Source organism: Ovis canadensis, chromosome 3 (assembly GCF_042477335.2).
Source record: "Ovis canadensis isolate MfBH-ARS-UI-01 breed Bighorn chromosome 3, ARS-UI_OviCan_v2, whole genome shotgun sequence".
NCBI classification, from domain to species: Eukaryota; Metazoa; Chordata; class Mammalia; order Artiodactyla; family Bovidae; genus Ovis; species Ovis canadensis.
Window position 1 is genome coordinate 135,560,739 of NC_091247.1, and position 16,338 is coordinate 135,577,076.

Consider the following 16,338-nt stretch of genomic DNA (forward strand, 5'->3'; position numbering starts at 1 on the left):
ACATTTTGCCTACTTCCAGAGGAATAGGCTCCACCCCCACAGAGAAATAAGCTCTCTTCTATCTGTCTTGAAATTTTCAGTCTTTGGGTGGTATTTTTTTTATTTCTCCATTTAGGTCCAAAAGAAAAAAAAAAACTTCTCCACCATAAGAAAACCAACAATGCAAGAGTGATGACAAATAGCAAGTTCTCCTCAGTGTTGGGAATCCACAGAGGATGATGATGACTGTGGAGAACGGGAGGACACATGCCTTTCAAAGGCAGCAACCACTGCTCTGCTTCAGCCCATTGCTGCCTTGAGGGAATGGGACTCAGTGTGGGACAAATCTTAGAGAATGCAAAACTTTGGATCTCTTTGGGGATGAAATCTCCAAATTTTTAATTTGGTTCACATTGTTCTTTTCTTTCTTTCTTTCTTTCTTTTTTTTTTTTAGAACCCTGGTAGACCACATGGTGTGTGCTTGTGCTAAGTCACCTCTGTCGTGTCTGACTCTTTGCAACCCTGTGGATTGCAGCCCACCAGGCTCCTCTGTCCATGGGATTCTCTAGGACAGAATACTGCAGGGGGTAGTTGTGCCCCCCTCTAGGGGATCTTCCCAACCCAGGGATCGAAGCTGCACTCTATGTCTCCTGCAGGGTTCTTCCCCACTGGCGCCACCTGGGAAGCCCGTAACACTCAGGGTTGGGGAGGTCAAATATGGCCCACAGGCAGGTGGTTTGTTGAACTCTGATCAGGATTTCTGAGAGATCTGTGACTTAACATTGACAACTACTCTCCTAGAACATGATTCCCTTCCACTTCTGTGGACAGAAGGACCGAGGTCACAGCCATGCACCATGTCCCTGGGTCCCAGAAGTCTAGGGGAGGGCCATCTGCCTGGCTTTTCCCTCCCCCACATCCCTGACCCAGAGCACAGAAGCCAGCAGGATCTCCCCCTCTTCCTCTGTTCCCCAGGTAGTGTCTTCCACTGTAGGGATGGAGCAAGTGGGACCCTGTCACAGGGAATGGGTACTTGGAAGCACCAGATGAGCAGCAGAGGCTCATTACCATGAAAGGTAGCTTTCTTCTTCATCTTTTCAATTCTCCACTCTACTCCCTCCGACACATCCCTCCACATTCGACCCATTATACCCCATGAGAGTTTCTTTGATTACAAGCTACAGAAACCCACATCAAACCAAACCTGTTCACTCCTGTATCTGAGAAGCCCAAGGGCAGGGATAAATAAACCTGTTCACTCCTGTATCTGAGAAGCCCAAGGGCAGGGATAAATAAACCTGTTCACTCCTGTATCTGAGAAGCCCAAGGGCAGTGCTGCTTCAGGCTTGTCAGATTCAGGTGCTCAGGAGTCTCTTCTATTCACTCAAAACTGAGCTCTGCTTTCTTCTCTATTGTTTTTGTTCTTTGACAAGCTCTCCAAGTGGGGGGAAGGTGACTTACATTGTCCTTACTGCCGATCATCTCAGAAGTGGAGGTACTTACCTCAAATCCTAAAAATTAATCTGCTGTGATAGTGGACAAACCCATGTCCAAAGGCATGGGGCACTCCTATTGGCTAGCCTGGGTCACATGCTTTCCAAAAGAGTGGGTTCCAGAATCACAAGGAGTGTTGAGGGTGTGGGTGTGTGGGTGTGGGCGTGTGTGTGTGTGTGGTGGTGGTGGTGGTGGTGGTGGCAGTGGTGGTGGTGAGATGGCAAACTCTAAAAGGAAGGAATGGTGCCACTTAAAAGGGTACCTTCTAACCACAGGCACTTCAGACACAACAGCTAACAGCCATGCCCTCAGTCCCCAAGCAAAACCCAAAAAGCTTTCTCTGCAACTCAGCAAGCTCAGTGCCGATTGCTCGAGTCAGTTTTAGTATCAGAGCATCTGCATTAAAAAACCAAGAAGACCCCAGTTTGAGTTTGGTTCATGGAGGAGATTTTCAAGCTTTGGCAGTTCCTCCATGCAAGCAACAGGAGACACTCTTCAGCGTTGTGAAAATCACTCTTCCTTCCCTTCTTAGTAGAATGACAGTTCACAACTTTAGCCATGCACCTGCCCCCTAAACAGAGCATGTACTCCTGAAAACCTGGGAACAAACTGAATCACTATTTTACCATGTACATTTAAAGCTAAAGGTGAACTCCAGGGAATCAACTCACAGGAAGTTCTCAGGCAGTGATCAGAGAGTGACTGTTGGGTTTCATACACACAAAATAAGATAACCTTACCTATAGGGAGAAAAATTCAAACTCATTGAGAGTGAAAGGATGAGAGTTAAAATAATAGCTGATCTTTATTATTTGCTAAATGCCAAAGCACTTTTCATAGATTATGTCATTTAATTTTCACAATAGCCCTATACGTTTCATTATTATCTCCATAAAAGGCTAAATAATTTGCCAAAAATAACACAGGCAGTCAGCAGTGGCAGAGCAAGGACTCATGCCTGGGCAGTTTAAAGTCAGTCACTTTGCTGGAACTTCATTCATTCTACAATTACGTGGAATGCCTACTATGTGCTGGAAACTATTCAAGGAGATGAGATAAAAAGCTGTAAACAGTGCAAAACAGATACATGTCCTCATGAAGCTTACGTTCTTGTGGGTGAGAAAGACAGGAAATCGGGCCAATGAATAAGACATGAACTAGGTTAGATAGTGATCAATGCAAGGGACAAAAGTAGAGCAGGAGGAAAGAGAGGTGGGAGGAGAGGTGGATTCTGAATAGGGTGATCAGTTAAGTCTCACTATGAAGGTGGCATTTAACAAAGATCTGAGGAAGTGAGGGAGCAAAGCATGCAGGTAATCTGGAGGAAGAGAGTGGTGGGAGCAGGAAACAGCAAAGACGAAGAGCCTGAGGAAGGAACACAGGTAGCACGTTCTACCCATAGCAAGGCGTTCGCTGTGACTTGAGCGTTGTGATCGAGGAACAGAGCAGGAGGGGATGAGAGCAGAGAGGGGCCAGATCTTCCAGGGTCTTGTGAGTAGCTGTTAGGGCTTTGCCTTTTACTCTGGTGCAGTGCAGTCATTTGGGGTAGAGCAGAGCGGGGAAGTGAGATGACTGAGTTTAATCAGGGCCTCTCTCACTGATTGGAAAGCCTTTTGTGGGAGGCTGCAGCAGTAAGCCAGGTAGAAATGAAGGTGCTTATCCCAGCTGCTTTCAGTCATGTCTGACTCTTTGCAACCCCATGGACTATAGCCCACCAGGCTCCTCTGTCCATGGGATTCTCCAGGCAAGAATAGTGGCGTGGGTTGCCGTTTCCTTCTCCAGGGGATCTGCCCCACCCCGGGTGGAACCCGCGTCTCTTGACTCCTGCATTGGCAAGTGGGTTCTTTGCCACTAGTGCCACCTGGGAAGCCCAGAAATGAAGGTGGCCTAGACTAATGAGTTGACTTATTAGAAAAAGTCCTGATGCTGGGAAAGACTGAAGGCAGGAGAAGGGGAAAATAGAGGATGAGATGGTTGGATGGCATCAGCAACTCAAAGGACCTGAGTTTGAGGAAACTCCGGGAAATGGTGAAGGACAAGGAAGCCTGGCCTGCTGCAGTCCATGGGGTTGCAAAGGATTGGACACGACTGAGCGACTGAACAAACACAGACTAATGCATGGGGGAGATGTGGCCAGTGTTTCCCTTCTGGGTTTATTGTGAAATCAAAGGACTAGTTGACACATGAGATGAGGGGTGTGTGAGGAGGATGGCTCTGGGGCTGCTGGCCTGAGCAGCTGAAGACTGAAATTGATGTTTTCAGAGATGGGGAAGAGTGCAGGAGGGATGGCTTTGTTTTTGTTTTATTTTTGAGGGGGTGGGGAGGGAAAGGGTTATTCAGGCCGCAGTTTGGGACCTATTAAACCAGAGATTCCACTTAGACATCTAAAGGGTAGTGATGGGTGGCAGACCTGGGGTTCAGGAGGGCAGTCCCTCAGCTCTGCAAACTATACTCTACCCCCTGAAAGTAAGCGATGACACTCTCAAGCAGTTTTGGGAAAATGATGGCTGTATCAGAAACCCTGGAACAGTATTGCTGCTGCTGCTGCTAAGTCGCTTCAGTTGTGTCCGACTCTGTGTGACCCTAGAGACAGCAGCCCATCAGGCTCTGCCATCCCTGGGATTCTCCAGGCAAGAACACTGGAGTGGGTTGCCATTTCCTTCTCCAATGCATGAAAGTGGAAAGTGAAAGTGAAGTCGCTCAGTCGTGTCCGACTCCTAGCGACCCTGTGGACTGCAGCCTACCAGGCTCCTCTGTCCACGGGATTTGCCAGGCAAGAGTACTGGAGTATTAAGAAAAGTCAAATCTAAAGATTCACCCACATCCTGTCACCCTCCAAACAGCTGCTTTTGTTTGGTCACATTCTGTTTTTGCCCACAGGCACACTTAACTTTATAATGTCAAAAGCATAGCATGGATACAATTACACATTCTACTTTTTTTTCACTTAACACAATCTCATAAATATTTTCCTAATATGCGGTTCCTAGGGCCAACAAAATGCTGGACATTGCTGAGACCTTTCAGAGACAGAAGTTAAAAACTCTACTTTAGTACAAAGCTTGGTGCTGCTACAGTTGGCACTGTGTTTACTGTAATCTTGGTGGACAATGACTCTGTAGAGGTGATTCTTGAGCTGGGCCCTGAATGATTACAGTCTGCCACGCACCCAGTCTGGGGAGGGGCATTTCAGGAAGCAGGGAGGGCATGTGCAAAGGTCCTTAGGAGGCTACAAGAAAACACAGTTAAAAAGAGCTGTTGGCAGATTCATTTCATCTGACAATTAAATGGAAATTATTTTATCTTTGCAAAATTAAAAAAAAAAACTTTTTACACTACAGAAAAGTGGGTACACTTTTCCTCTGTGATTCTCTACCAAGGAAGGAGAAGTTAAATGGAATTATTTAGAGCACAATGAACCCTAGTAGATGTAGTGGTTCATTAAGAGTTTCTGGGCCTCAGACCAGACACAAACTCCACTTGGAATCTTATTTGTTCATTCATCCCAATCCCTCTCGCAGAACTGGAATCCAGTCCCTCAATTTTATAGAAAAGGTCTAGGGTCCAAGAAGGGCAAGAGACATACAAACTTATCCATCTCTATTATAGAGGGTTCTAACTAGGGTTCAGTTAGCTCAGTCCTCCACAGTAGACTCTAAGAAACAAAACATGATTCGTCCACGCGACTGCATCGTTGACAAAACCCTCTTTTAGCTGGGAAATGCACTCCTCCCCTTCCTCTCCGGCTAATTTATCAATCATTTGCATAATTATTTACTCAAAAGCAGGAAAATTATTGAGAAAAACCTTTTGTCCACGAGTCCCCAAGGCAGGGAACTGGCTTCTGTTTCCTCGCGGAGCCAGCAGGGGGGGGCACCAGGCAAGGTTTGTGAGTCGAGCCTTTCCCGCCCCCCTCCCCCCCCACCCCGCTCCGCCGCTTCCTCGCCCAACTTCCCCATAGCCGCCGCTTCAACTAAAAGTGGCCATTGACCTTTCAAGCTTTTGTATAGTGATGCAATAGAAGAGTATTTCAAAGAAAAATGGTTATCGAAATGTTGGATCCGGTTTTCCCATGAGTGTTGATGATTTTTTAAAAAGTAGGTCACATTTAAAGTAGGTCACATCTCGGGAGGAGACATGCAGGGAAGGAGATGAGTTTTAACTGAGGCCAGGTGGCCTCCAACCAGGTGGGAGGAGGTGAGGGTCCCTGGGCAGGGAAGAAGAGCTGGGGATCTTTCCGCATTCCCGGTCCCCCAGGCTCCGGTTCTGCGGGAAATCCCAGAGTTGAGCTCTCTCAGGCTGCGGACACGGAGGCGGGCGGGCCACGCGGACCACAGAGCGCGAGGATCTGAGTGTCCCCTCCACGACCGGCGCTGGTGAGCCGGGAGGGCCGCCGGGTGGCCGGAAGGAGACCGCGGAGCGGAGGGAAGGAGGGAGGAGCAGGGCCGGGCCGGTGCGGGAGATCGCGAGCAAGCCCGCCAGAGGGAGGGGACTGAGCGCGACCAGCGCAGCTTAACCAGGCGCCGCTCTCCGCCCGCTGGCAACCTTCTAGGACCCGGGCCCCGGGGACCGCCATCGGCCCACTCCCTTCGGCTCCTGGGCGTGGACCTGGAAGTGGGGGGTGGTCGAAGAGGGGGCTCCCTCACACCACGAATGTGTCTTAGAGCGGGAGGGGCCATTTCCGAGGACCTCTAGTCTCTCCAACACCCCCTCTTCCTGATGTGCGGCCTGGAAGGTCGCCTAGAGAAGGCGCGGAAGGGGTGGGCAACACAACCCTCGGCGGCAGGCCTAGGGGCGAGCATGTCTGTTCATCGCTCGACCCCGGCGCACTGCCTGCACGGCTTGGAGACAGGCTGCCGCCGCGGGAACTGGCTCGGTGGTGGCCTGGGGCTTCTCTTGCGCGTCTCGGAGGACACCCAGGCACTGGGGGTCAGAGGAGGGCGAATTCCCAGGCATCCACCCCGACCGGGTCGGAACCGGAGAGCTCGGAGCCCGTCTCCCCCGAAGCCTGCGCAACTGCGCCGGAGTCTCTTTAAAGCAGTAGCGGGGGCCGCGGTCACGTGAGGTGGATTCCTGGAAAGTTCCTGGAAAGCGGCCTCCGCAGCCGCTGGGCGGGGCGCGCGGGGAGCGCGGACGGGGAGAGAGGCGGGGAGTGAGGGAGGCGCGTACGTCTGGGAAATCGCGCGCACACACCGCTCCCGGGACTGACGTTTAACTCTAGTCTCGCCGCCGCCGCCGCGGCTCGCGGGCCCTGGGCTTCCCCTGAAGCATGAGCCTCCTCGCCCGCCGCCACTGGCGCTGCGCGGGCCACGGACGGCGCGCGCCGGGGCCCCGGGTGCACGGCCTCAGGATCGCCTTTGCCTGCCACTGGGGCGCCGAAGGAGCTCGGGCCGGCAGCAGGTATCAGTCCGGGGAGCCCGAAGGCTCCGCCCCCACGAGGGCTGGGGAGGGCACTGGGGCGCGGCCGCCAGCGCCAGGCAGCCTGGGCTTCCGCAGTTTGGAGCCGCCGGGCTTGAGAGTCGGAATTGTGGCCCTGCCTGGAGGCTGGGAGCTACTGCCTGCTTTCTCCGGTTCTCTCCCGGCGTCTGGAAGTCTCCAGAGTTTTTTTTTTTTTCTTCCCCCCTGTAAACTGCCATCCAGATTAATAATCCTTCTAATAACCTGATCTCCCGCTCCTCCCCACCCGCCTGCCTCCCTCCCTGACTCTTTCCTCCCTCCCTATCCCCTTCTCATCTCCTTGGCTGCAGCCGGAGGGAACCCAGCAGCTGCCCCGGGTCGGGGGGCGGGGGCTGTCGGAGCCCGGAGGAGGTGTCTGAGCCCGGCGAGTCGAGGCAGTGGTCCCCAGGACTCACCTTTACTCTGCGCAGAGAACTCCGGACGCCTCCGCCGCTGAGCGCAGGGCTAGTCACCGCCTTGGGCATCTCGTTCCCAAATTAAAAAGTCAACCGGGAAAACGGGCAGACACCCCTCCTCCCGGGCCCCTCCCGGCTCCCCCGCCCAGGGCGGGCTGGAGTCTGCCTGGTGTGGAGGCGGCCACGGCGGTCGAGGCCGAGGTAAGGGCTCGGCGTTGGTTGTCTAGCATGCCCCACAGAGCTCTCAGCCGCGTGCTCGGCCTGGGCTCGGGTCACGGGTCGGAGCCCCCGCGAGGTCTGCGCGCTCGGGCAGATTCCTCGACAGCGCCCGCGGCGGCGGCAGCAGCAGCAGCAGCAGCAGCAGCAGGAGCCGCCCGACCTCGGGAGCGGCAGCCTCGGCGGCCCCCCAACCCGTGCCCCCAGCGTGGGCAGGGGAGCGAGGGAGCCTCTTCTGCGGGGTGGCCGCAGCTCCCGCACCTCCGAGTCCCGGACTGCCGGCTCTGCCGGGGGAGACCCGCGGCGCTCTAGGGCCGGTAACTAGGTTTGTGCCGGGGGCTTCCTCCGGGGCTCCTCGGGCTGTGCAGTGTGAGAAAGGAGTGCCAATTTGGGGACCTCGCCTGTTTCCTTTTCAAATTTCTGCTTGCCCATTAACCGCCGTAGCCGCAGGTGACTCTTCGCTCTTCTCGTCTGCTAGTCTGCGATTTCAGAGAGCGGCCCTCGGCGGGAAATTGCCCGGTTCCTCACCCTCATCCTGTCGGCTCCCCCCGCCCCCCAACGCCCCTTGTGCTTTGGATCCCTGCTGTCTCTCTCTGTCCTTTCTCTGGAACGGGCCAGGGCAGTAACTGGATGCTCGGGGTTAAATGGTGCAGGAGCCCAGACGCGGAGGAGTCCCAGGGATTTTCCACATCCCTGCCTCTCCACCCTCACCCCGGCCGCAGGGGTCCAGTTCCGACTGACCCAACCCTCCACTTTCTCTTTGCAGGCCAACTGTGCGTGAACGCGCCTGCGGGGGATTTGGCCATCGGTGCACCGGAACCCGGGGAGGAAGAGCCTGCAGCGCCCCATCCCCGGCCCCTCCACCACCATTTCGGGGACCCCTCAGGGAGTGGTTTTGGGGTTCCCACTGACTTCTAAGAAGGACGTGTGCCCTTCTCCGACCCCAGCTCGGGCGGCCACCTGTCTTTGCAGCGGTGACCTTTCTCCCATGACCCTGCGGTGCCTCGAGTCCTCCGGGAATGGCGCGGAAGGGGCGCAGAGCCAGTGGGGGACCGCGGGGTCGGCGGAGGAGCCGTCCCCAGAGGCGGCGCGTCTGGCGAAGGCCCTGCGGGAACTCAGTCACACAGGTAGGGAGCGGACCCGTCCCGACGCGTGCGAGAAGGGGGCGCCTCCCCCGAGACGGGGATGGGGCTGGGCTGGCGAGGCTGGGATCCCCGCCGCGGGGCAGGCGGCTCGCGGAGAGGATGCCGCACGGCTCTGGATCCTTGGGAATGCGAAAGGAAAGTGGTTCCTGAGGGACTCCAAGGCCCAGAGGAGGGCAGAGCTCGAGGAGGGTTCCTTGGAAATCGACTCTTAGGGCGCTGGCGCTTTAGCTATTTTCCGCGGCTGCTTGGGGGTCGGCACTCGGGCTCGGAACCTAGCCGGAGATAGTGACAGCGCCTTTCCTGTCCGCGGGTTGCGAGGGCAGCGAGTGGGCCCTGGGCTGCCAGCAGCTTCAGCTGCATCCGGCTCCTGGGCCCGGCAGCCGCTGCAGCCTGGAATCTTGGCAGCCAAGTTCAGGGACCGACAGATTGCCGGGCAGGCGACTGCCGCAAAGCCGGGAGGAGGGCGGACTGCGAAGCCCCAGGCGAGCCTAGGGCTGGTTTCTAGGGGCAGCCTTGCGCTTTGCGCGGCTCTCTGTTGTCTTTCGGCATCTGAAAGAAGATAAGATGGGAGCGGGGGCGGGGGGTGTGGGGGAGGGAGGTTCTGGCAAACCTGCAAGCTTTCAAAATCGGGACCCTCAAAGGTTACGTTTGGGGCAGAATTGAAGTTTTGGTAGAGGTAGGGGGGAGGGAATAGTTCTTCACTCGTGGTTCCGGTCTTTCCTTGCGGGCCAAGGGCTTTCCCTGCGCGCGAGGAACCGGCAGATTGCAGATCCCCGAGCAGTTTTTTTGAGGTAGGGGATGGGGAGCATTGTTCAAACGTTTAATATGCAAGATGTCGCTAAGTCGCTTTTGAAAACGGAATGGAAGATGGAACCGGCAGGTCGAATCGAGAATGCCAGGGAGACCAACGGTTGTGATTGGATTTGAATTAGGGCGAAGTCCAAGAAAGTTTATGGAAGACTGTAAACTTGTAGTACTAATTATCCATTGGGCTTTCTCTCCATTTCTCAATGGCTGATAAGGTAGTTGCAGTCAAAACAGCAGACAGAAGCTACTGTACTAGAACTGCTCTTCTAAAATAGCGGTGCTTTCCAGGGCTTTGAAAAGAGATATAGATTTGGAAAGGGTGGAGGGGGACACCAACCAGCCAAAAAGTTGTTGCTTTTTATTTTGTTGGAATTAACTGAAGTTGGGTTTTCCATTTTTTTTTTTTTTTTTAGGGCATGGATTTTCTAACTTCTGACTTATTTAATTTACATTAAATCTTTCATTTCACTTGAAAAGCATCATGCCTGCTCAGCCAGTGTGTCATATTACAACCATTCTTTTGTGTGTTAGAAAATCTTAAGAGAGTTCAAAGATCAGCTACAGAAAGTTACTTTTTAAAAAAGAAAGCTGGCTTGCAGTTTGTTCAGAAAATTAAACGGACCCACATTTTCAGTAAATTTCTACAGAATGTATTTATGGTAGCCTATGGTAAACTTTCACACACTTCTTTTTATAGCTAGAACATTGTTGCCAAGTACTTGCCCTATTTTAAAAATTCTCTATAATAACTATTTAACCCTCTTTTCTTTTTCTTTTTGAACAAAAACCCCAGGTTGGTACTGGGGAAATATGACTGTTAATGAAGCCAAAGAGAAATTAAAAGAGGCACCAGAAGGAACTTTCTTGATTAGAGATAGTTCGCATTCAGACTACCTACTAACAATATCTGTTAAGACATCAGCTGGACCAACTAATCTTCGCATCGAATACCAAGATGGGAAATTTAGACTGGACTCTATCATATGTGTCAAGTCCAAGCTTAAACAGTTTGACAGTGTGGTTCATCTGATCGACTACTATGTTCAGATGTGCAAGGATAAGCGGACAGGCCCAGAAGCCCCCCGGAACGGCACTGTTCACCTTTATCTGACCAAGCCACTCTACACATCAGCACCACCTCTGCAGCATCTCTGCAGACTCACCATTAACAAGTGTACCAGCACCATCTGGGGACTGCCTTTACCAACAAGACTAAAAGATTATTTGGAAGAATATAAATTCCAGGTATAAGTGTTTCTTTTTTTTCTAAACATGCCTCCTATAGAATATCTCCGAATGCAGCTATGTAAAAGAGAACCAAATCTTGAGTGACGGCTCTGGATAACTACGTGGAATTCTAAGACCAGCTGAAGTCAATCTGATTTAATTGTGTGGCAAGGTAGCTAGGTATTTAAAGTTTTCCCCACGTGTTTTCAACTGAGGGATGCTTCCCTTCCTAAGGCTGACCAAGACCAGTTGATCCTTTTAAGTTAAGAATAAAACATCCCAAGTAAAGGCTGAAGGAACATTTTCTCAGAACTCTGACTTTCTGAGGTTTGTTGGTGTTAGGTGAAAGGTCCCAGCACTGGTAGGAGAGAAAGAGCCCCACTTAGCAGTGCCGAAGAAGTGGGAGGAACGAAACTGACACAGGCTTAACTTCAGTTCTGTGTGCCTGGTGATCAGAGTCTATTTTAGGACATTTGATATTTTGCATTCTGATGTACTTAGGAGATTTGTTAAACAGATATGCTTGTGAGTATTTATCCTTCATTTTATGCAATTAACCAAATCAACCAAAAAAGGTGACCATGAAATCCTGTATTTGTCTTTTTACTACATGTATGAACTCTCGTGAATGAGTACTGTAGTAATCCTCTTCAAGGGAGCCTTATTTCAGAAATATTTCAAACTGGTGCAAATGGAAAAGACTTCTTTTCCTTTAAGGCTAAAGACAAGAATGTCATGCTATACAGGTGCAACTCAATCCCTGTTAATAAAACCGTGTAGATAGAGACATTTTACTCTTTGAAACAGCTGCGTCCCCAACCTGTTGCCATTGATTTTTTGGAAATGGCTTTAGGAATTTCCAAGTGGTTTAACCATAGACATTAGCAGTTGTCTCCCTTCTACCATGTAGAATACTTTGACTTAATTTTCTTCCAGATATAGGGGGATACATGCCTGCTTTTCAAAGTGTTTATTTACTGCTGTTACTATTTGATTAGAATGTATTAAATAAAAAAAAATGGACTTTCACAAGTTTCACTTATTACTTTGAATACACTTTCATGGTAATAGAGGGTTGCCATAAAAACTTACATCAAGTGAAATAAACAAATATTGAGCCAGAGGTAGAACGTTACTTGCCCTTCTCTAAAGTTATGGGTCACACTTGCCCTTTGCATTTTGGAAAGCATGGTTTAGAAATTCCAAAGAGTTGCCAAGTGGCCTGGTCTTTTACAAGTTGAAAAGGCATAACACTAATGCCCTTTGTGTTTCCAAAATACCTGGTTTAGAGACTACGAAATCGTGACACAGACTCTTGTAGGTTGAAGAGGCACAATACAAAATACAAAATAAAAGTTTTACAGACATTTTTTTGCCACCCAGTCTCACGACTGTTGCAAATGCATCATTTTTCTGGACTCCAGACATGATTCATGTTGCCACCTTTGAAAAAAAAAAATGTCCTGCGTAATTGCATACTGTAGTGTGTCACTGGGAAGGTGAGCCGAGTATGTCATGTGTGTGCCCCAAGTGAATTAGCACATCAGATGTAGATTAGAGTAAAACCTGCTTATCACATATCATAAAAATATGAATATTTTCATAAGCTCTTAAAAACCGGTTTTGTGACTGGAAGGAAAGCAACTATGCATGTCCAAACAGCAGAGCCAAGCACAAAAGATTGCTAGGTGCGCCTTAGGAAGGATTTATTTGTGGTCTAAATTTTACAGAAGAGCTAGAATTTGAGTATCTGGTCTCTGATGGGAAGATCCCCTTCTCATTAGGATGTTCAGCATCTGTGCTTTCTGTATCCTCTTTTTCCACTGACAACAATTGTGTCGTGTGGTTTCTTTGACTTTGCTGGCAAACCTTTTACGTGATCAGTGCCAAGGGAATTTGTGAAATTTCTTCAAGGTCTTTTTCATTTCTGTTCTCATTGTTTCAAACACTCTGCTACTTCTCGGTCACTGAGAGTTGGATACATAGTCGGGTGTGAGTACCTGTGGTATTGTGGCAAGTTCTTGATGGCTAGCTAGATGATGAGCAAACCAGAGGACAGCAGACATCTCTGGGTTAGGCTGTGGCATCATTATCACCTTAAGTTTCAATTTTCCCTATTCCCAGTAAGTTGATAAGCATCAGGAAACAGCCCCCACCTTTTCTGTCTGTTTTGTTTTGCTGTATGTATTCATCACTGGTGCCATTGATGTATTGAGGTTATTCCTGTGTGCCAGATGCTTGCTCAGCACTTTCTATGTATTATCTCACTGAATCTTTACACTGAGCAAAGTACAGTGTTTATAGGAGGTACACCTTCTAATTTGTGAGTGAGGAGGCCTTCCAGGAATATCCTAGTCATTTTTATTCCTGGAGAGGAATTACGAAGAGCAAATTGCTACTATTTCTACATTGATCCAGATGAACAAGTTAGAGCAGGCTATAAAAGAAGCCCTCAGCCTTTTTGCTACTGCCTTAACTGAAAAAGTATAGGTATCTTAATTAGCATTGTTCTCTGTGGGGTTCGAGTCAGCTTGACCTATATATATATATGTAGGTCAGCTTGACCTAGTGGGTTTTTTTCCTAGTGTGGGGATGGGTCAGGAGGGGGTTAACTTTTTACTTGGTGACTGGTAAATGATGCCAGTTACCAATTATTACTCACCCCATTTTTACATATTGGTCAACAAAAAAGTTAAGGTTGTATGCTTATCCTCACAGAATCAGAAAAAATATGCAGTGTTTTCTTCCTATGAAGGGTGATTTGAAGCATCAGTAAGGGTTTATATTATTGTCATTGTTGAAGAAAACGATATACAGGACTGATAGAGTTTCATGGACTTAAAATATTTTAATGCAAGTTTCCATTCTGAGCAGAGTTGAGGTGGTGGAGTTTTTCCTTCCATGTCAGTGGGCACTGGGGACTGCTTTTTAGGGACTTGGAGCTTTTTTAAAGGGCTTTGGGCAGCGGAGAAAAGGCAGTTCAGCTTATGAGCTGAGAGGTCTTTTCTGGCGTGTCAGTAAGAAACTCTTGACTTCATAGCAATTATGTAATCCAAATAGGTAACAGAATGGGACGGTTGTTTGGGAGTGTTTATTTTCTTGGGAAGGATTTTCTCTGCTTTTAGAAAATTGTACCCCGGGAGGAGGGTAGGAGGCAGACACGTCATCAAATAATCCATGGGCTGGAATGTCCTGGGACCAGGCCGTGCCCTTCTCCGCTGAGGGTTTAGGCCCAGGGGAGTGGGGGTTGAATGGCTGTGGTGACATCTCACAGCTGGGCTGAGGCTTCTCCTGCATCTGAGAGGTTGTTTCTCGCCTTTGGAACAAAAAAGTGTTGTCGTTCATTCTAGGCCTTTCATTAACTAAGTGGCCCTGGATTCTCCTCTCCCAGTGTTTTCACTTCCTAGAATAAAGCTTGAAACCACTTTTCAGATGAAATAGTTGAGTTGTGTCACTTTGCTGAGGTGGCCACCCAGCCCTGGGGCCGTCGGGAGATTTGTGTGCACGCATGCACAGAGACACATACCATCCACCCAGCAAGTCAAGGGTGGAGTCCACACTGGCACACAGATGTTTTCATCTCAGGTTTGGTATTTGTAAGAGCAGCACCCTGCTACCCTGGGTTTCAGTAGTCAGTACTTTTCTTTGGCGACTGTCACCCCTACAGTTCTTTAAACCTTGGGTTTTTCTTTGGGATTTAGGCAGCCAGCCTTGGGAAGACTCTGGGGGAGTAATTTCCAGGTCTTGACTTCTTCCACTGGAAGAACTGGTTTCTGCTGGTTTCCACGATGTCTTGATTCTCATCAGAGTTTTGCACTGATTTTTATCTCCACGTTTCTAATCTACTTGCTGGTTTAAAGTCGAAACCTTGCCATCCATGCTGTTTTGTGACCTCATTTTTGCCTCTGCCAGAGGTGACTCACGCCCAGTAGCTGGCGATGCCCGGTGGCTGCCTACCCTCCAAGCCTCACCAGGGGAGCCATCCTTTCTTTTGCCTGCTCCTGGCCCTAATGGCTCAGTTCATTCTTGCCTCACTTTCCCTCTTTTGTATCGTGAAGTTGCCCTGTTTGCTCATCAGATCCAGCCCTGCTGGCCAGATTATGTAAATTCCAATGAAACAGCTAAGTACCTTCTCTTGAGTAATTGAGTGATTTAGAATCCGGAACGTGAAAGCTGTCTCTTTATTTCATTCTTTGCTTCCTTTCGGGTTTTGAAACAAGTAGCCAGCCCTGAATGCCACATTTTGGCATGTGCACGTGTCTTGTCTTTTTATGTGAAGTATCAGGAGCTGTTTCTTCACTAAGCTGCCCTTCATTTGAATGGAAGGGCAATGCCTGCCATTCCACACCTTCTGGGTTTCTCTCCATAAAAATGATTTTGTGATAGTTTCGTTTCACTCTCCTAGGTAGACATGGTTTTCTTGTATTCTCATCTTCGCATATTTTTGATATTTCTAATTTTTTCCCCTATGTGGCTTGAGTTCAGGTTTCTTTAACTTTATTACTAAAGTAAAGTAACAGCTGTTGCCACAGTAGCTTCTTAAAAGCCCGAGAGTCCCAAATGGCTAGATAGTATTTCTGCTGAAATCATGGAGCAAAACTATATATTCTTCTTACCCCTTTGGGAACTTTGTCAACGAGAGAGGCTGGATCACAGGAGTGTTGTCACAGAGAAGGGGTCACGTCAATAAATATCTGCAGTGCCATAAAGATAAAACTGCTTTCATAGGCAGCCCTCAGAGTTTCATCCTTAACATAGGAACTCTGACTTGCCCTAGAGATCAGGAGCGTATTTTGTGGAGTGTTATTACACATGTGCTGCCTCTGTTAGAAACAGAGGGAAGGGGAAAGCCAGCCAGAGTCCTAGTGAGAGGGAAGGAAATATTGCCAGCTGCCTTTCTCTTCTGTCTAAGCATACATACCACCCAAGGAGCCCCTTTCCTATGGCAGAGAGAGTGAGGCTTCATCACAGAACACCATAACATTTATAGCTCCCCAGTTTCCAACCATGTTAAGATAAAAAACTTATATTTTGCTAAACGGTTTTTCCTTCTGTTAGTTTGGTATGCTTTTTCCTGTTTAGGTTTTGGTCCAGAGAGCTGCTGTGATCTTAAACATTCAGAAAAATATTTTCCATGTTTATTTCTACCCAGAGGAGTTGTCTGATTTCCCATTTTAACCTGCTGTCTGCCATCTTTTTAAAAGTTGAAATATAGTTCATGTCCAGTGTTATGTTAGTTTTAGGTGTACAGCATAGTAATTTGACGTTTGAATACATTCTGAAATGATCACAAGTCTAGCGGCCATGTCCCCATACAAAGTCATTAGAGTGCTATTGCCTGGATTCCTTGTGCCCCATCTTACATCCCCTTGACTTATTTTAAAACTTGAAGTTTGTAGCATTTAATTCCCTTCAGCAGTCCTGCCTGTCTCCCTTCACCTGTTTGTTCTCTATATCGATAAGTCTATTTTCATTTTTTGTCTTTTATTTTTGGACTCCAAATATAAGTGAGGTCATATGGCATTTTTCTCTGACTTATTTCACTTAGCATTATACCCTCAAGGTCTATCCGTGTCACAAATGGCAGGATTTAATTCTTCTTTTTTTAATGGCTGAGG

General features: G+C 49.0%; 1 protein-coding gene across 3 annotated transcripts; it reads left to right on the plus strand.

Moving 5' to 3' along the window:
• The first annotated feature begins 5,530 nt into the window (after window positions 1-5,530).
• SOCS2 (suppressor of cytokine signaling 2) lies at window positions 5,531-11,749 on the plus strand. 3 transcript variants are annotated; one of them, XM_069584194.1, is made up of 3 exons: window positions 5,531-5,849; window positions 8,308-8,668; window positions 10,287-11,749. In XM_069584194.1, exons 2-3 carry the CDS (start codon window positions 8,530-8,532, stop codon window positions 10,742-10,744), a joined length of 597 nt encoding a protein of 198 aa, XP_069440295.1. In that variant the 5' UTR covers window positions 5,531-5,849; window positions 8,308-8,529; the 3' UTR covers window positions 10,745-11,749. The 3 variants fall into 3 exon arrangements, with proteins under 3 accessions (XP_069440295.1, XP_069440294.1, XP_069440293.1); XM_069584193.1 differs by having other exon boundaries at window positions 5,589-7,526; XM_069584192.1 differs by lacking the exon at window positions 5,531-5,849 and adding an exon at window positions 5,954-6,873.
• Window positions 11,750-16,338: the final 4,589 nt, after the last annotated feature.

What these genes read in the sequence shown, in the direction of transcription:
- SOCS2 (XM_069584194.1), top strand. Translation starts at nt 8,530, where the DNA reads ATGACCCTGCGGTGCCTCGAGTCCTCCGGGAATGGCGCGGAAGGGGCG. An exon ending in GCGGGAACTCAGTCACACAG is followed by an intron (nt 8,669 to 10,286) that starts GTAGGGAGCGGA and finishes CAAAAACCCCAG; the next exon opens with GTTGGTACTGGGGAAATATG.